The sequence below is a fragment of the Pogona vitticeps genome, chromosome 12 (genome assembly GCF_051106095.1).
Source record: "Pogona vitticeps strain Pit_001003342236 chromosome 12, PviZW2.1, whole genome shotgun sequence".
Taxonomy (NCBI): Eukaryota; Metazoa; Chordata; class Lepidosauria; order Squamata; family Agamidae; genus Pogona; species Pogona vitticeps.
Genome location: NC_135794.1, coordinates 10,714,249 through 10,734,362, shown reverse-complemented (window position 1 = coordinate 10,734,362; position 20,114 = coordinate 10,714,249). Strand labels below are relative to the sequence as shown.

At 53.9% G+C, this 20,114-nt stretch overlaps 1 protein-coding gene across 1 annotated transcript; it reads right to left on the bottom strand.

Moving 5' to 3' along the window:
* Positions 1–7,343: 7,343 nt before the first annotated feature.
* LOC144584617 (maestro heat-like repeat-containing protein family member 2B) lies at positions 7,344–19,170 on the bottom strand. The gene is made up of 13 exons (XM_078381055.1): positions 19,163–19,170; positions 18,967–19,102; positions 17,239–17,346; positions 16,702–16,821; positions 16,220–16,345; positions 15,338–15,490; positions 14,544–14,570; positions 11,919–12,014; positions 10,905–11,006; positions 9,725–9,848; positions 8,836–8,945; positions 8,219–8,371; positions 7,344–7,592 (listed from the first exon to the last, which is right to left on the bottom strand). Exons 1-13 carry the CDS (start codon positions 19,168–19,170, stop codon positions 7,344–7,346), a joined length of 1,512 nt encoding a protein of 503 aa, XP_078237181.1.
* Positions 19,171–20,114: the final 944 nt, after the last annotated feature.

Below are 20,114 nucleotides of genomic sequence, written 5' to 3'. Positions count from 1 at the left end.
TCCTTCAAGAGACCATCTTCTCCCTCAGAACTGCTGCCCAGCCCGGTGGTTCAGACCTCTCTTTGGGATTCCCCGCTGGGCCGCTCAGAGGATTGTCTGGTTACCTGAGATCTCCACAGCTCTCCTTTGGAGCTCTTCCTGCCTGCTCTGGAAGTAGGGCACAAGGTCTCTCTGGAGGCCCATGCTCAGGTGGGGGCACTCTTGGACCTAAAGAGGGATGTAAAAATCACTTCAGTTCGTTGTGCCGCCCAAATCCATGGTCCAAAGAACATCATGATACTCCTGAGGGCGGCGGCACGGATTTTATTGAAGTCTTGGGCCGATCCCTCACAATGCTGTGTTGCCTTTTTTTAAAGAGACACTTTTTGGGTGTTTTTTCCTGATTACTACTGTACATGTCAGTAAAACCGATCCATCCCTTTTCCAGCTTACGAGAAAGGCCAGATTCCTTTCAGGGTTTCTGTCCTGTTTGTTCCTCACTTGCCACATCCAATCGACAAGGTCTCCGTCTGCACCTCCGTGGTGGAACCGGAGGCATGACCGGGCGTGTGGGTGCAACGGGCCCTGGCACCTGGTCTCCTCGCCGCAGGGAGGATGGAAAGCCAGGCTTCCGGAGTCCTAGTCCACCGCTCTGTCCACTACATACACCACCCTGGGTTCTCTGTGGCGGACGAGGGAGTGTGTCCTCTCGTCCCTGCGTGGCCCAAGGAGCTGGATTCGGTTCCTGCCAACCTTCCAGAGAAGGCTGTCAAGGGGTAGCTTTGGAACCAGATCAGAACCAGATTTTTTTCTTCATTGGGGAGTTTTAGTAGGAGACTCATGTCATGCTTTTCAAACACTGCAACCCTTTATGATTAGATTTCAACTTTGGTGTTTTTTTTTTTTAATAATTATAAAAGCCCCCTTGGAACCTTTCGGAAAGATGTGGCCAATACATTAGCTAGCAATGACAGTCTACTTAGGCTTGGTTAATTCAAACTCCTGTCCCTCCCCCGCCTTCTCACTCCCAGTCCAAAAGCCTCTCTTCCCCCCCCTTCTCTCTTGCTCACTAGCTGTTGGCAGAGAGCATTTATGTTGCCGCTCTCGGTGGTCTGGTGCAGCTGCTGAAGGTGTCTTTTGGTCACAAAGGGCAGACAGTGCAAAAAGGCCATTTTGCATGCCTAAAAAAGGAGAGGAAAAGACAGAGAGTGGACTTTCAAATTTCGGATGTACGCATCATACGAAGATAAGGCATGCACCATACACACATAAAGCATCCATAATGCCAGCAGGTCGATCTACAAGTTTTCCTCCAAAATCAGGCCAGCTTGAGTGCTGCTCATCTTTATCTAGCCCAAGATCATATCGAGTCCCATTTCAGAAAAGTCTGTTTGAAGCCGTCTTTGTCCAATGTATGTATTTGAAAAGACCTCTTGATACAAAGTGGGTTCTTAAGGAGGAGAGGCCTTTTCAGACCATATCACCTCGGCTGACCCCTGGATGTCTGACCAGGTTGGAGGCAGCCTGACTTCCCCGATGGGCCTCCTGTCCTTGAGGTGCTGGTCCGGGAGAAGCCTGGTCTCCCGCACCCACCAGCCCAGCCTTCCGACAAGGTCGGATGTGCAGCAGGGACCCCCCTCGAAGAGAGGGCCTTCCAGGTGTCTTGGCGCAAAGTGGCTGAGACTTTCTTGCTGAAACTCAGCCCTCGGATTAGAACAGAAATCTCTGTCATCCGGCTCAGATCTATTTCAGAGTGTGGAAAAGCTTCTTTACGGGAGGAAGAGATGCAACATGAACCACTGCCCCCCCTTTTTTTGGCATGACAGCTTCTAGACCCCCCTCTCTCCCTTACTCCCCTACAATCCAGTCCAAAACAGCCATGTTTCCATGCTCTGCTCGCTCGGTGCCCCAATTCCCACACTGTGGGTTCCTCTATTTCCCTGAGCTCCATGGGGACATCCCCAGGCGCCATCGTCTCCTGTGCAAGGAGCAGAACCAAGCGCCGAAGAAAGGCTGGCTGAGCATTCTGCAGTTGAGCAGAGGGGAGGACGGAGGCCCAGCCAAGGGGTCATCGGGTCCCGTGGGATCCTGGGACTGTTGCTTAGAGAAAACCCCCAGCATCCTCTTTCGGGGAGGTTGCTGGCACTCGGAAGCTGTCTCCCAACCAGGTCTCCCTGGGCCACGGACGGGACGTTCGAAATAGGGTTGGGGACTTAGATCAGAAGTCATTTTGTCTTAAGAAGAGAAAACACCTTGAACATTCTCAACATCCTATGTAACATCTACTTTAAAAATACATTTTGCAGGAAAACAGAGAACAATACATATGTAACCAACGCCTTAATGCTCCATTCGTACCTCTGAAACTTTGGGGTTCGGGTCGCCCTGATAGATGAGCAAGAGTGCCAAGTTCTCTTTCACTAGATTGGCAAAGAAGGTCTTGTACCCCTGCTTGGCCCGGGTGGCCAAGGCACCGAAGAGATGGAACGCTGCAGCACAGATAGCATCGTCCTCCTAAAACCGGGGAAAGACAACACTTCACTTTCATGGACAGCAAAGCCACTCTTTGGCAAGAGATCAAAAAGGCACCGCAATGTTTTGGCGAAGAGGAGGAAGGCCCCGGAATCTGCCCGGCCTCGTCCGTGTGTCCGACGGCTCAGGGAGGAGCCCTGTCTGGGCCTTGGACAGACCTCCCCTCCTCGGCGGTTCGCTCACTCGCCCATGGCGCTCAGCAAAGGGGGGCTTGCCTTTTCCTAGTGGAAACCTAGGGCGACTGGCATCCCTGGGAGGCTCCTTAGGAGCAGGTGAAGGTTCCTCCCCTCTTAGTAGAGGCCCTGGCTAAGGGGATGGGTTGCCCTGAAGGCTGAGTTCTTCCCTCATGGGGTGGAAGAGAGATTATGAAGTTTCCAAGGGCCTGGGAAGAGGAGGAGGAGGAGGAGGAGGAGGAGGAGGCAGGCTCCCCTGGTGCCATCACAGGGAACCACTCCACCCACGTGGGTCAGTTCAGACTGGCAGCCCTTTTGTCAACGTGGACAGGCAAACCCTCTCCTGAGCAGGGCTTGTAAAGCGGTGGGTATCTGGAGGGGGAAGGCCCTCGTCCGCTGATGGCATGGCTGGCCAGTCTCCAGATTTCTGGCCTAGCCCTCCCTGGAGATCCCTGGGATGGAACTTGGGCTCTGGGTGATGGTCTCTGTCTCCGACAGATACTTCAAGCCCCTAAGAATTCCCTCAGTGATCCTGACACGGGTCCTCGTGGGACCGTAGGATTAGGATCCCTCGATGGCCGAGGAGCAGGCGTGGAGGGAGGAGAGCAGCCGAGTTTGTCGAAGTCTGTTTGAAAATAACAGAAGATCTGACACTCGAGACGGGTTCTCGGCCTCTTCTCGGCGGGATCTACCGAGGATCTTGTTTCCCACCCGTGACCAGAGAAGCCTCTCTTGTGGTGAGGATCATCAGCTCAGAAACCGTCTCTGGGCGGACAGTGGGCAAAGCTAGAACATCAGCCACGCCTGGGAAGGGGAGATCTCGGCTCTCCTGAGTCAGGGAGGGAAAGGGGGGTGGGCCCTTGGAGGGGGGAGACGGCCATCCACTTACCTCAGAGAGGTACTTGCTGGCCCTCCAGCAGAGATCGCGGAAGAGGAAGGCCACTTTCCCCATCCTCAGGCACGGCACAACGAGCGCCAGTGCCTCCAGAGCTTCGTCAACCACCGCGCTGTCCCGGAGGTGGTTGAAGAGAAGGATGAGAAGGTCCTTCTTCAGTCCTTTCACCTGGAAGGAGGAGACAAGACCAGGACCCTCTCTCAGCCCCTCGTCCTTCCCCAGAGCCCGCTGGCCAGAGGAGGTGGCGGGTCGGAGCCCAGGCCTTCTTCCCTAGCGGGTGACCCGCACCTCCCAGGGGCTTCCCTTCCGAAAAAAAGCTCGCTTTCTGCTCTCCCAGAAGGTAGTCCCAAAACGGGTGGGTTGAAAGGACAAGGAAGGCGATGAGGAATCCAGGCGAGGAAGATCATCCTGATCAGAAGAGGTGTCTGAGGAAAGGGCTGGTGGCCTTGTCTGCTTTGGGGATTGGCACCGTGTCGCTGAAGACGGGCGTGGGCACCACGCAGAACCCAATGAGTGGACTGGGTGAGTTCTAAGGGAGCGAGGGACCCTCAGTGGCACCTCTGGGGCCGCGCTTCGTCCTCATCTCCCCGGGAATAGGACTACGAAGTGCCCGTCTCTCTACTCGACAGGAATGGAGAGCCGGACAGGCTTCAGCTTTTTAGTAAAGAGAGGATGGGGGGGGAAGAGGTCTTGGTTGACCTGACTTGGTGCCGGAGGTTCCCACGACCACCAGCCCTTGGAAGGCTGGACCACCACTGGGTCCACCTGAGATTGGCCTTTGGCCCTCCGTGGATCCACCGAGGTGGACTGGAATCTAGGAAAGGGCACCGAACCCCTTTCTTCTCCAAAATGCCCTGAGTGTGGCTTTTCTTCCTCTCTTTTTTGGGCCAAGACCCCTCTGGGGTCTCTGGATTGGTCCCTGCTTCTTTCCATAGCAAGGAGGGAATGGGGAAGGCATGTCTTGAACCCATTACCAGCCCATGCCTTTTGAAACAAGGGCCCTCCAGGGGGGGAAGGGCTGACCTGATCCGGTGCCACCAGGAGAAGGCGGCCAAGGCTGCGCAGGGCCATGCGGCGGATCCCGGCGTTCTGATCTTCCATGTTCCGGATCAGGGTCGGAACGAAGGCCCTGAGTGCGGCCCATCGGGTAAAGCTGGGCTCCTGAATCACCTGCAAGAGTTCGAGACGTTCGTTACACCCTGTGTCCCTGGACCCTTCGGCCTCCGGAGCTCAGCCTTCTGACCCTGCCAGAATCAAGGGACTCGGAGTTTCAAAGAGGGACGTAAATCTGGCCTCATTTGTGTGTGCAAGAAAGGACAGTTTCTTCCTCCTCATTCCATGCGTTGCCATATATTTCTTGCCCGTTTCATCTAGGGCAAGTCCAATGTTCTCAGCTGAGGGAGGAGACCTCTGCCTTCCACAAGGATCTGCTTAGCTCCGTGGGCAAGTACAGAACCAGAAAACAGCCCCAGATCCCCCCCCCCAGTGCCCCAACCCCTGGCTCTCACCTCTGTGAAAAGAGCAGTTCCTGCGAGCCGCAGCTTTTCTGAGCTGGCATCCATCCAGGGGAGGACGTCCTGGATGACCTGGTCTTTCAGCAAGCCGTTCTCCAGCAAGCACCTGGGAGAGAGGATGAACAAGGGAACCGTCAAGGAGAAGACCAGCTTCCACAACTGCTGCCCAGGGAAGGAGCCGGGCCAATTGGACTTGAGGCAGGGAGAGGTTGCCCTCCGTGGGAGGAGTTGTGGGTGCAGGTCGCCCTGGAATGCAGGAAGGTTGGCCGGATGCGTGCATGAAAAGCGCCCCACAAGTGCGAGAATGGGAGGGAGAAAACGGATTTGGGCAGACATAGAGGCAGGGAGACCAGTAGAGCTGAACAGCAGGAGATGAAGAACTGTAACCCTCCATATTTATGAGCCAGAGCGTGAGCAGACCTGGAGAACCCAAAGGAACGCAAAATCTATTGACTTCAATTAAACTCGTGCTTCCTCCTCGCTACACCTCTCACCTGAGCACAAGTACCAACAGAATGAAAAAGAGGAGTAGAAGCTGAAAGCCAATGAACAAAGAACGAGCTTGCTTGCTTGCTTCCATTCATTTCCTTCCCTTTCCTTCTTCCTTCTTTCCTTTTTTTCCTTCTTTCCTTCTTTTCCTTCCTTCCTTCCTTCCTTCCTCCCTCTCTCCCTCCCTCCAGGTTTCGATTTCCCAACAGAGGGAGAGAGAGGGGAGGTGGGGAGCACCTTGGATGGGATGAGCTTCTGGGAGTGCCACCACCCCTGCCTTTCTTTCATCAGGGGAGCAGGAGGGGAAATGGCAGGACTCCGTTTCCCACAGGGGACTAGGGATGCTTCTTGGGAAGCCCCTACGCCAGATGTGGGGCAACCCCACTCTCCCTCCTTTGCTTCTCATGATCCACTCTGGCCGATGATCCAGGCTGGAGGCCATCTACAGCCACCTGGATGACCAGCCATCGCAGGGAAAGACAACCTGCGTCTCCTGGGCTCCACCTCCCAGAATCTCACCAGCCCCAGAGCCCTTTCCTCTCCTTCGGCTATTCGTAAGTCACTTACTTGGTCAACTGGCAAAGGCCCTCAGGGTGGGTCCAAGGATCCCCGAGTAAGGCCCAGAAGTCTGCCTTCTTGATCTCCTCCTGGGATGCAATTGGTGTCCCCTTCACGACCAGAGCCTTCAGGGTGTCCACAGAGAGGCTGCAGAAGGAAAGGACCCAGAGAGGGCCTCAGAATCGCCCCCCCCTCCGAAGAAGAAGAAGAAGAAGCGGGGAAATTCCAGGAGCAGGGCTGGCAAGGACCTCCACGCGGCCGGGAGAGGATGCCGCCTTCGGCCCAGAAGGGGACTCGGGCAGAGGTTCGTGGGATGGGGCCATTCCTTGCTGCACGTAAGATGTGGGCACGCTTCCCCCATGCAGAAAGACTGCCTCTGCCCCCCCAAAAAAACCCTCCCCTCAGGCTTGCAGGGCTCCCAAGCCTGCCCAAGGGAGGGGACGTTACCTGCAAGGGTTCCCTGGTGTCAGGTGCTGCTCCCTCAGGAACAGCCTGCGGCGACCCTCACACGGGGGCATCTTCTGCCCCAGGGTTTGGCTGACCTGCCACAGGAGGGTGAACAGGAGCTCCGGGAACACCTTCTGGAGATCCACCTCAGAGGGCAGTCCTGAGAGGACCTCATAGATCGCACAGGTGGCCTGCAGAGGGGAGGAAGAGGAAGGGAACGGGGGGTGGGGGGGGAGAAGAGAGACCATGTGTTACTGGGGGTCTCAGATCCTCCCCTCCTCCCCAAGGCAAGGGTTCTGGCCTCCTTGGTGCCACCCATTTCAGCGGCTCTCAGAGCAGAACAGCCGAGACGGTTTTCCCAACGTGGTCTCAAAGGATGGGCCATCCCGTGTCCCTTGGAGCGTACTTTGAGCGGTTCTTCCTCCGCATAGTCCCCGCTTTCATCAATGCTAGAGCTGGTTGTTGATCCGAGGATGGAGGGATGGTTCACACATGACATTAGCTTGGCCAGGACTCGCACAGCCAGGGATGGGTCTCGATCGAAAGACCTCCACAGCTTGCCAGTCTCGCTATAAGGAGAGAAGGGGGGAGTTGCAGAGATGGCCTGAGCCTGGACTTGGCCTTCAGAACCAGCAGCTTGGGCGCAAGAAGCCCCTGGTGGGTCTGCACCGCCCGGCAGTGAGAAACCAATTTCTCACAGGGCAAGGAGAAACCTTGCGTGGGGTCTCCCACCAGGACTGCATCCGTCCTTTCGATCTAAGCGCCCCAGTTAAGGGACCGGGGCCTGACCGAGAAGAAAGAAGCCTCTTCCTCCAAGGACGGAAAGCCCTCTTTTCCCTCCAGCACCCACCTGTCCAAGGGGAGGCTTCGGCGGAGGAGGTGGCCCAAGACTGTGTCCAGGTGGGAGCGGGCCATGATGCAGACCGCCTCCAGCAGGACCTCCTCCATGCCTCCCTGAGTGACGATCGGCAGGCGGCTGCAGAAAGTATCGAGGAGCTCGGGCACCTGGAAGGAGCAAGACGGGGATCCCTGGCTCAGATTTTTATTTATTTATTATTCGATTTATACCCCGCCCCTCTAGACAAAGTGAAGAATGGTTTTATTTCTTTCTTATTCTATTTAGAAATCAGAAGGACAAGATTACTCTTCCCCCCCCTGAAAGGACACCGTTCTCGTTTGAGCAAGTCTTAGCTTGGCTGAAGTGACTTGGAACGGAAGCCCATCTATTGGGGCCTCCAGTGAGCTCACGACCACAGCGGCGCCCCCTTGCCGCTGCCCCCCCGGGTTGAGGTGACAGCCCACGTGGTTTATAGAGCTGTGCCCACGTCTGGATGTGGCCAGAAAGCTCGTCCCAAGACCCCTTTGTCCAGATGAAGGGCCAACCTAGAGAAAACAACGGGGATGAATAGGAGACGAAAAGGGCCTTTTTTGGACTACAGCACCCAGAATCCCCCACCCGAGGTGGCCATGGCTCTGCTGGCTGAGAAATTCTGGATTCTGCAGAAGGGCAGAAGTTTACAAAAGGAAGTTCAGCATCCTTTGGGCAAAGCTGAAAAGATGCAGGTGGAGATCTCTTTCTGACTTCTGCATCTCCTGCCTGGAGAAAAGGAGGGTTCCTGGCAAATGGCTACCTGGCTCTTCATGGCCTCCCCGTGGTTTTGGAGGTTGGCGAGCAACCAGTAGCCAGCAGCCCTGGCACAGCTGGGGATCCCTGACACCAGGTCTTCCAGGATGGCTTCGGTGAAGTCCAACAGCTGGTCCTTCGCGAGATGGATGCTGACCACCTGCCAAAAAAAGAAGAAAGGACAGGCTTTTTTTCTGTAGCTCAGACCTTCTCCTTCCCCAGTGAGATTTCCTGCCAGACCAAGGATGGGCAGCTCTATGCTTTTCCAAAGAGTCCTGCCCAAGGATTTTGCCCAGGGATTGCAGGAATTCTCTGCATCTTGCTCTTTCTTCCAAAACAAGGCGGCCTTGGCACTTCCCCGTGGACTCCAGCAGGTTCCCCAGGAGAACTGGAAAGGCCCCAATGTGGGCTTGGAGTTGGACAAGGACTGGAGCCTCTCCGCGAGGACACAGGACGGCTCAGGCCATCCGGATTTCATACCCAGGGACCTCATCTCAGAGATGAAGGCACTGCCAATGAGCCTGGCCATTGACTCGGCTCGCTGAGAAAACAGGACTCCAACCGGTTTGGGAGGTGGATGTGACCCAGGCGCTCGGGAGATTCCCACCCGATCAAGGGAATCACCTTAGCCAGTCTGGCCCAAGCCCCAGACAGATCGGTGGGGACTTCTGCCTGGAGATCACAGAGGGCAGACGTCATCTCTTTTTCTTCCGCCTCCGTGATTCTCGCTCCGCCTGGAAAGAAAAGAGGGTGAATCATGTTATAAAGCCTGTGCTCTCGTTTAAATAAAGAAATGGATTGCTTTAGAAACTGACATAAGATAGAAACCAGAAGGACATGATTTAAAAATCACTGACTTGCTAGTTCGGGTTGGTTCGGGGTCTAAACTGGAGGACCCAACGTTTTCGGAATCAACTGATTTTGCCCGATTTAACAAACTTCCTACTCCATGTCACCCCGCCCCAGCCTGCCCCTTCCCTTCCCACTGTCCGCCACTGCTTCCCTGCCTTGTCCGGCCACCTCTCTCTTTCCTTTGGTGTTGGACTCCTAAAGTCATGAATTGGTGACACATAAAACGTCACTGGAAAGAACCAAAAAGGGCTCAAAGTGGAATTCACACCTACAGTGTCCCTCATTGTTAAAACTAACATGGGTCAACCTGGGATTCTTGGTGTCATCTCATGGCTAAACCAAATTGTTTGAAGGTCATCCTCGTCATTTTCTAAGCCCTGATTTGCAGGCTTGGGGATGAAGCCACCTCGAAGGGGCAGCGTTTTTCACCCTTGGGATCTGACGCCTTGAAGGAGCACCTTCTGCCTCCCCTGAGGATAATCCCCTTGTCTGTTTGTAAGTGGGGTCCAGCTCAGCTGGAAAGAGGTTTCCCGGGGTCCTACATCCATCCAGGTTCACCTCCAGACAGAGTCACTCCAAGAACGCTAGCGGTCACAGAGTGAAGGCACCCATTGATTGGCCTTGAAGCCCTTGATCCCATCTCCCCCACCCACATTCTCACCTTGAATATGAATCAGGCAGTTGATACACTTGGCTGCCCACTGCCGGCATGCGATGGAGTTCTCCAGGATGTAAGGGGCTAGGAAGGCTACCGCGAAACCGTAGCCTTTGAAATTCTCTCCGTCCTACCAAGAAAAGAACAAAACCGATTGAAATGGCCTTGGAAGGCCTGAGGATTGGCAGAACCGACCTCTCCTCCAAGATCTGCAGCAGAAGGGATTCTCGGAGGCCTGAAACAGACCTTACAGAGAGCCTGGTCATTGACGCGAATCGCATGTTCATCTTGCCAAGAGGCGAAGGAAGTGGCCTTCCTGTGTTTGTGAAAGCCAACTTCCAAGGGAACCCTCCTTGCCTTTGGAAGGCCAGTCCCCAAACCGAGCAAGCTCGTCTGCATCGTCCCAGAGGGGAGAGGAGCTCTGGATCAGGCCTGCCCTCAGCCCTTGGGGCCGCCTTCTTGTCCAGGCTTGGGACACATCAGGCTGGCATAGGTGGGAAGAGAAGCGGGGAGGAAAGCCACAGCCAGCCTGGGTCCAAGGTGAGCCCACCTGGCTGTACAGCCCCTGCTGTGGGAGGTGCTACCGGGAGGGGAGTGAGTGTCAATCGAGGAGAAGACAGTCCTAGTGGAGACCCAGGGCGGTCGCCAGACTCTCGTCTCCTCTGAGACGTCTGTTCTGCAAAGTCACTTCTGCTCTTTGGTGCTGATTGAGAAGGAAACCATTCATTGCTCGTTTCTTGGACATCATCAATGATTTCCATCACTCTGAAAATGCACACCCACCCCACCCCAAGACCAAAGGCATGAAGCCTGATGGGCGTCGGATGGAAGGGAACCAGATGGACGTGCATATCACCACATCAGCAGAGCAGAAATGGCCTCCACCCATCGAAAGAAAGGCATTCCCTTCTATAGACACACTCAAGCTGAGTTCTCTCATGCTTGTCCCATCTGATCCGATGGCCGAGCCCACGCAGGAGAAGATGAAATCCTTACTCTAGAGAAGCCCCCGGCTGGGAAAGGCTGGTCTAAAGTCATGGAGCCCAAGTCCAAAGACGCCAAGGAGAGGGAGAGTTTTGCCTCTTTCCGGGGAGCCTTCCTGAATATCGGGACTCTTCCCACAGGGTCTTCTGGTCGGCCAGCAAGAGGAGGAGGAGGAGGCGGGAGGAAGAGGAGGAGGACTCACCGGAAGACGAAAGCTGGCCTGGAAGGGAGCCAGAACCTGGAAGCTGGCCTGCAGGGCCCTCTCTCGGCTCCCCTCACACTCCAGGAACCAGGGCTCGATCAGCTGGAGGCCAAGCAAGAACACAGACCCGTTTATGAGACCTCTCTGAGGGGCAAACCTTTTCCATTTTACAAACATATCCTGCTTTTCCTTGAGATATCCCTCAGCCAGATGGGAGCCACGTAGCCCATCTGGCTGCCAAACACAGCTGGTCATTCATGGCCCAGTGGGTGAAATGTGGAAACGGTGAGAGAGAGGGAAGGCTCTCCCCCCCCCCCGATCTACGTGTTGTGGATCATCCCTCCTTCGAGCACTCCCGGAGAGCTCAGGGGTTCAGGGCTCTGGCTGTGGAAGTCAGAGGTGGGGAGTTCGATTCCCCACTCGGCCTCCTCGAGGAGGGCCCAGACTTAGGCCTCCCTTCCGGCTCGGCCGTTCTAAGAGGCAACATCACTTCGCTCTTGAGGAAAGCTTTCGTGTCTGAGAGATCGGTCTGGGCGAGGCAGACTGGCTGGGACAGGTGGAGAGGAGGGCCACGAGGGTGATCCGGGGACCGAAAACCAAGCCCTGTGAGGAAAGACGGAAGAAACTGGGCATGGTTAACCTTGAGGAAAGAAGGCCGAGAGGTGGTCACACCCAGGAGGGGCAGGAGGGGTTCTCAGTCAAGCCAAAGCGCATCAGCACGTAAGGGGATGATGGACTCAAGGGACAGGAAACCAGATTCCTGTCGAACGATGGAACCAAGGATCTGGCCGAGCGCTCCGACACTGGAGGCCCTCCAGAGAAAGTTGGACAGCTGCGTGTCAGATCTAGTTTGATCCTATATAAATGCTGAAATGATCTGATGGGGACAATTCGGACAATATGGTAATTACAGATTATCCTCAATGTATAGTTTGACCATGAAGTTGGCAAAGTTTCTGCAATACTGAATGTAAATGGCCAATCCAGGGGATTTCCTTTTGGGTTTATGCTTACCTGGAACATGACATCAATCCTCTCTGAGGTTGGCTCTTCTGTAACGAGGACCTCGAAGAGTTTCCCCCTGGCCTCAACGGATCTGGTGTACATGAGCTGAAAGGACAACCCAGGGAGTGAGGCCCGAGAGCTACACCGTTCCCCTGACGCCATGGGCTCCTCATAAACCAGGGGGTGGGCAAAGCGAGGCCCAGCAAAGAGTGGAAACAAACAGACATTGACCGCACAATGACATTAGGATGTTTAAGAGGCCTTGGCGGTTAAAAAAAAAAAGCAAAGCGACGTTTCAGCCTTCTATCCTCTTCTATATTGCATCCTTCTATGCAATAGGATGTTTCAGGAAAGCTCCCATCAGAGGTTAAAAAGGAAGACCTAGAAGAAAACCTGCCTGACATACCTCGATGTTGGACGCATCCTGTTCATCATTTGCTATCCTTTTAAGACGCTCCAGGGGAGGGAGGAGAAAGAGGCTCTTGATGACTCCGTCCAGCATTTCCCGGAGAGCTTCCACTGGCAGGCACGGCTTGAGGTGGCTAGCAGAAGGAAGGTAGATTGAGAATCCAGACAGAGGTTTACAAAGGTCCCAGGCAGAAAGGCAGCCCAAATCTCAGGCTGGCTCTTTCTCGTTCTGATCTACATGTGAGAGCATCGTGACAAGAAATCAGACTGCCTCTGCCTCTGTATAATCATTGGCGAGTGGGCAGGGCAAGGACAGCAGCTTTGGAGGACTGTGTCTCTGGAGGGAAACCCTGTGGCCTTGAAGCCAGCTGGCAGCCTCACTTCCCTGCCCGTCTCGTGCCCGTCAACCAAACGCACTGACAGGGGAGCCCCCCTGTCACATCGAAGAGCCGCCCCCGCCCCACACCAGTTGCTGCCTGAGGGAGGCCTCCCTAGCCCAGCTGGCCTCTCCGTTGCCTATCGATAACTTACCTCAGGGAGACTAAGGCCGAGATGGTTGCTGGGAGAAGGGAGCTTCTCAGGTTTTCGAGGCGCTCCGTCCCAAGAAAGGCCTGAAGACCCCCGTGGTGGTGGTGGTGGTGGTGGTGGTGGTGATGGAAGGAGGAAAGAAGAAGGAGAAACAAGAAGGAGGGGGAGGAGAGATCAGGGTTTCATCCACTCAACAGAGGATACGACCAACATGCTTTCTAAAATCGCCCAGAAGGGGGTTGAAGGTGCTTTCCTGAGGGGGAGTCCCGTTTTTTCCACGGACAGCCATTCCCCGAGGTGTTGGGGCAACAACCGTTCTGAGCAGAGCTGCCGGCTGGACGCTTTGCTCCCAAGGAGACCCCTCCCCAAAGAGCGGGTGGGGCTCTCGTGGTGGAAGCCCTCCAAGAAGGGTCTCCCTGGCGGAGCTTCCAAAAGTCTCCTTTGTGCCACGAGGAAGACCCCCCCCCGGGTCTGAAGAGACGCCCCCTCCCTCTTCTGGGCTTTCTGGGAACCCCACCGGACCCTTCGGGTGTCCCCCCCCCCCCACGTTGCTTACCAACAAAGCCTCCAAGAGCTCTTTTTTGCAGCCCAGCTGGAAGTTCCCGTCCTGGGCTTCAGAGATGGCTTTGCAGATGCTGGCGACGCTCTCGCAGAAGAGCAGCTTCAGGTGGGTGTCCTGTCTTGCCTAAAAGAACCCAATGGTCATCATCCTCCTCCTTTGGTACTGGTACCAAATGTATGTCTACAATCTGCTTGTTTAACTTCCCTCAGCAGGGAGATCATGAACTTGGGGGCAGCCCCTGAGAAGGCTTCCTCTTGCCTCCCCACCAGATTCGCCTCGAACGATGGTGAGTCTCTCTCAGAAAAGATCAAACCCGAGAGAAGGATGGGGTTCAAAGAGCCTTGCCCAAAGTCAGGAAGGATTTCGTTCAAAACTCTGCGAAACCACCAGCCACAGAAACCGCAGTGAGCAGACACGAATTCCACGGGGGTGGGAAGGAACCCCTTTTAAGGAATTCTGTCGGCCTATCAAGCTGATTTCTCTCGGGTCCCTCCACCTCAAGAAAGAAGCCTCCTCAAAGGGTTTATCATGTGAGGATCCTTTCGCACTCCTGCCGCCTTCCGAGAGCCAGCATGCTATAGCCAGTTGAGTTTGGAACGGGGCTCAGATCGCGGCCTGGCCCTGGGAACTCGCGAGCGGGAGTCAACCCTGGAGGCCTTCAAGAGCCAACTGGACAACCCTCGGTCGGATCTGCTTGGATTCGGATTCCTGCCTCGAGCAGAGGGTTGGACTCGATGGCCTCCCAACTCCAGGATTCCAGGATTCCAGGGTGAGCTTGGTGTGAACGTCTCCCACCCTCTGGAAGCGGAACGAGGGCTGCCATCCAGAAGCGACTGGACAGGGCAACAACAATAGCAAACCCCCCCCCCCCCCCGTTCATCTCTCTAGGATTCCTCAAGTGGGGGGAGGAGTTGATCATCATCATCATCATCATCATCATCATCATCATCATCATCATCATCATCATCATCATCATCATCATCATCATCATCATAGTAGGACAAGAGATTCCACTAGGGGAAATGCCACATATGAATAGGGGCCCTAGCAGGGGCCCTCCATCCTGCTTCCACTTCAAGGGGAAAAATTCGGACACGGAGGTGCCCGATCACACCCTCAGATCTGCGACAGCTTACCTTGCTCTCAATTTTGACTCCCAGGACCTGAAAAATAAAATGGAGAAACTGACCTCTTTGCACAAGCCTAGAAAGGCAGCTGGCCTTTTTTAAATTTATTGTTTAAAATGTTAAGGACACAGGCCTTGGGCCAGGGGATAAACGGCTTTGCTATGCAAATGGCTCAGAATCATCAGAGGGGTTTCCCCCTCAATGGTCTGGATTTTTCTTGAATGGTTCTGAATGGAAAAAGCCCAAAACTGAATGCTTCTTGGCAGATGTCACCTCTTCCTTGCTAGGAAGGAGGGAAGTGAGATTTCGGGATTGAGACAGGCATTTAAGAGAGAGATCAATTCTCTCTCTCTCTCTCTCTCTCTCTCACTCATTCTTTCTTTCTCTTTGTTTTGGCTCCCAGAAAGAGATTTCCTCAGAGCCAGATGCCTAGACAATCCAAGATGAGCACTGAAAGTGGCCACTCATGAAACAAAACCTACAAAATGCAGGGGATGAAGGTGAGGGAAGTCAGCTACTATGGCAACCAGACATCTTTTACCACTTGAGGAGCACCACTTCTGAATAGGAGCTAAGCGTCTCATCTGCTTCAGTTCTCAGTGAGGCAAGAAAAGGCTAATGGCAGCACCCTGAGACACACAAGCTGCAATGTGGCACCTGAATTTTAGGGCAGGTCACTTTGGCTGGTTTCTGGAGTACAGTGAACTCCCTCTCTTCCATTCCCACCCCTCCCCACAGCGACCTGCTCCCTCCGTGCCCCATTTCAGCAGAATCCAACCCTCCGACCCCCTTCTACTTCTTACCTGGAAGCTCATCCTGTAAAGGTTGAGGACTTTCTTCAGGATCTCTGCCTCCCCACTCTTCAACAGGAGCTCTTTGGGGGCCCGGATGGCAACCCGGCCATAGGCTAGGATCAGGGTCTTAAGGAGGTGCCCTCGCCTGCCAGTCTTGTAATCCTAAGTAGACAACAGAAAGGGGTGTTTTGGCAAGGTGGCAGCTGCTACCTTATCATCTGTTTGTCTGTCTGTCTCTCTCTGCCCGTTTCCCTCTTCTGTCCCTTCTTTGATCGCCATGGCAGCAGGATTGATTTGGTTTTATCAAATTACTTATGTCCTGTGATCTGGGGGTCAGTGGGGGAAGGCGGACTGACTTTCCCCCATTAAAAATGCTTCAGGATTGTATGCTTAACTTCACTTTTTGGGTGTTGGAAACAATCCAGCACTCCACCTGTCTCATCTGCAGAAGCCCAGGGGCTGAAATCCTGTTGAGCAGCTCCACAGGCACAATGATTCTGTGCACAAATCGACCGCAGAAGATGCCGCTTGGTGACAGGCTTCTCTTGGCAATTTTGGGGTTCTGCACCCTGAAATTGCCATCAAGCAGCAGCAATGGGCTCATAATGAGCAGGGATTTGCCACCAATGAGGATGATGTCATCCCCAGGTGCAGGTGGAGCTGCCCAACAGGAATTCAGCCACGGAATGCACTGCTGAGTCGTATGTCAACACTTAGGTAAATCCCATCAGTTGAGCAAACCTCCTCATTCTGCAGCCAGTGATCCCATGGAATGTGAAGATGAATGGCTGGCATCAGAGGAGGCTCAGGCTCCAGTTTTAGATCCTGTTGAATCCAGGGTGGCTTATTTGAGAGTTGGCATTGACCTGCTGGCCCCGGCCGCTGGCTTACCTTATGGTGGGTGAGGAGGGCAGACAGCCCCATCTTGAGATCCATGCCAGCTCTGCAGTCGTCCAAGGTGGCCAGGGTCAGATCTAAATGGTCCAGCGCAGCAAAAGAAAGGATTTCGGCAACTTTCTGTAAGGGGGGGTGGGGGAGAGGGGACCGAGAGAGAGAAAGATTGGAGAAGGGATGCTGATGTGAGAAATGACTGAAACTGGATTAGATCTCCCCGTGTGGGAGGGAGGGAAGACCACCCCTAGCACACCATCATGTTCCTGACTCTGTGGCATCCTAGCACAGCCAGGTGCTCTTCACTCCCTTGCAATGTTGTGGAGGGTTTCAACTTAAGAGAGGTAGAAAAACCTTCTTGGTTGAAGAGCAGGGCGTCCATCTATTAAGAAGCCGCCACCGTCCCCACCCCCCCAAAGGACAAAAGAGACGCCAGGTGGGTACAGAACTCTGAAGGCTGCCCTGAATCACTAGAGACTCACCTCTTTCTCGGCTGCTTCCAAATAATTGGCGCTCTCAATCAAACGCTCCAGCCAGTGCAGGACGTACGTGCGGTCCGCGCAGCAGGCCAGTGACAAGCCCAGGACTTGATAGAGGACGCTCTGAAAGAGAAGGAGGGGTAGACCGGGGGGGAGGTTTCAGTCGAACAATCGGACACCTGTCTAGATCTTTGGGTCGGCGGTCCTTCACTGGAGGCCGTCCAGCAGAGGCTGGACAACTCCGGCCGAAATCCGGTTGCTTGGTGTGGAAAGTGGCCCTCAAGAAGGCCCACTGAAGCAACAGAATCCTGAGGGAGGCGTTGACCCATCCCACGCCCGCCCATTCAAGGGGCCTCCACCAGGACGACTTCCTAGGCGAAGCAACAGGATTTCCGCCACTATGTTCTGCAGCAGCTGCTTTGGACAAATGTTGGCTGAGAGGGACTGAGGTCTCCCCCAGGTTGCAGCAGCTTTCCACGCTCGGGGGAGAAGCTGAGGGGCGACAGGACTGCGGTTTTTACGAGAAATGGGGGAACGAACCTTTTCAAGGGACCCGTCCGCATAGCTGCCCATCTGATCTTCCAGGGCTAAGATCAGGTTCTTGGTCCACCTGTCATCCTCCATGGTCTTCAGGGACCTCCTCAGGAACTAAGGAGGAGAGCATGAATTAATCCAGACATTTGGTTCACGAGGGCCTTGACGTCTGCTCCTAAGACTCCACTCCTGCCCTTTCCCCTGCCCAAATGCCTTAAAAATGCCCTTGGAAAATCACTTCTTAAAGAAATGGAGACTATGACTTCCCACCGGAGCTGAGGGGAAAAGGGGCTAAGCACTCTCTTCACCTAGTCTAAAGCCAATAGGCTGCCAAACCGGAGAGCCAAAATGGACCAGCTTGGTCTCCGAGTCAAACACTGGGGGAGGACGGTTCTCCGCTGTGTCCTACGTCGTCTACACCTGTCTGTCCTTCTTCCCATTTGCTGCCCAGGGCATCTGACTTCACAGGCTCTTCCTTTTTGCCCCTCAGGCTAATGGACCAGAGTCCAGGAGACCCCCCTGCCCCCAGCCTGCTCTGTCGAAGAGATCCCTCTTCTCCCTCCAGCCAGTTCCAGGTCGAAGAAGAGCAGAACCTCACCTGCAGAAGCTTCTGCTGCCACTCAGGTTGGCTTCCTCTGGTGCCTTCTGGAAGGAAAAGAGGACATCGTTGTACCAACTCAATTGGGACGGGTGTGGGTGGGTGTGGGTGTGGTGTAGAGTTTGGGACCGTATTTTTCAAGAGTAGTACTTGAGCCATGACTTCTTGAAATGGAATCTGTTGGTCATCCCTCACTGTTTAAAGAGGAAGGTCCTACTAACGTACTCTTAAAAATAGGCAAAACCCTCCCTCTTAGAGACCCCCAGGCAGGATTTTGAAAGGCATCTCTAAATATAATTGGCTACATGTGAAAAAAGGAGGCAAAAGTAATCTGTTTACCAATTGTGGTGCTATTTCACAAGAATAACATTTCCTTACTATCCCTCAAACTAGCCGAGGATGGTCAACATCATCACTTGGAACACATGACTTTCACACTATAGGTGTGTCATGCACAAGGTGTAGACATTTTTCACAATCTTTCAAGTACCAAATGGTAGGAAAATCAGTCCTGTTTTTATGGTCTGTGCCCTGTTTTTGTGTGTACCCTATTAGTAAACATCGTGATCTTTACATATAGATTCAATATATATATAGAGAGAGAGCATTACAATGTTTCGACATCACCAAAATTACTAAAGTTCTCTGACATCTTAATAGAATCCATGTAAAAATACAAATAGAAAATGAATGTATGTTACAAAAGTAACATAACTATTTCCTTACTGTTTCCTTTATGAATTTGAAAACTGCTCAGAGACTTTAAGCCACCCCCCATGCCTGCCAGAACCTATATAGAGGTCCACCTGCTTCGTGTACGTCCCTGGGAGGGGGGGCTGTCTAGGGAAGCACTTCAGAACTGGGGCAAAAGTCTGAAAAGGCAAACCTACTTTTGGATTGCCAGGTGCTCCTGAATTTGTCCAGGAAAAAATCCAAAATCAGGTGAACGGATAAAACGAATGTCAGGAACTTTAGAAAAATGGAAGCAAGATCAAGGGGCCTTCTGGAAGACAGCGCTATTCCTCAGATAGCTTGCAAAGTGAAGCGCAGCACTTTTAAGATTTTGAGATGGGCCGGGGGGGCGGGAAAGCATTTCACCATGAATCCTTCTGTCAGGCACACATCAGGCGACCTACCTGCCTGGCAATACCCCCAAAGCGCTGGGATTTGCTGCGCCCACAGATGAACAATGGCCTCGTGGATGTCAGCTCGCAGGGCGTGCAGAAGCTGGAGGGCCCAGAAGCCTCTTTGGCTCCCGGAGGAGGACAATACCTGTAGGCAGGAGAGGAGACATGAGAAAGGAGGGCCCCCGAAGGAGAAGCCAGGACTCACCCGTCCATCTCTAACTGCCAGCGGCTCAGATTCAGGAGCAGTTCCTCTCCTGGAAATAGGCATCGCCCTCCCGAGAGGAGGGGGGTCCCAGTGACCCGTTGGCGCCTTCTCTGCTCGGTCCATTTCCTATCCGGGGGGGGGGGGGTCCTGCGCTGGGCAACATCCCGGCCTTGAAGAGGATGCTCAAAGCAAGGCTGCTCCCTCAAGCCTCGGAGGGCATCCTCTCGTCAGGCTCTGGTGGCAACGAGGCCACCCTTCGTGCCATCGCCTGGTTAGTCTGATTTATGAGCTGCGGTACGGATGGTTGTGATTTCCTTGCTTTATATGAGATGCGTTGCTTTTAGATGATGTTCTATTTATTGTCCTTAATTATTTTTTTTAACATAAACTGCCCAGAGTAGTGCCTAGCATTACTCAGGCACTATCCTAACTTATGCTTTCCTTAGGATTCTGGGTCTCTCCGCTGGATTTGGACGGGAGAGCCCTTCCACTAGATGACACCATCCCACAGAAAACTGCCCCCCAAAAAAGCAAGTGGGTGGTTTCCTCACTGAGAGACCAGAACAAGACCGGGACGTCTTCTCTAGTTCCCTCTCGTGGCCCCTTCGGTTGTTGCGTTTTCAGTTTTTTACACAAGCGGGGGAGCTGGTTGGCCCCAGCAGGGCTGAGGGCTGCATTTTGCCTCTCCCTGGGTTGTCATGAAGCCAGCTAACAATATTGCAGCGGAAGGAACTTTCCGATCCTTTAGGGAGTTCCTTTCTTCCTACATTTCTCGTTAGCCCTCCTTTTACTAATTTTCTGCAATGAAGAAGGCAACGACATCTCCTTTCAAAGGGGGGGGAGGGGGAGCACTTTGCCACGGGATGACCTGCTTGTTCACCTTCCAGGGAGGATCTGGGGTGAATGGCTTTTTGCGAAAGCAGCTTTCCAAACTCTGGAAAGAACCACTAGA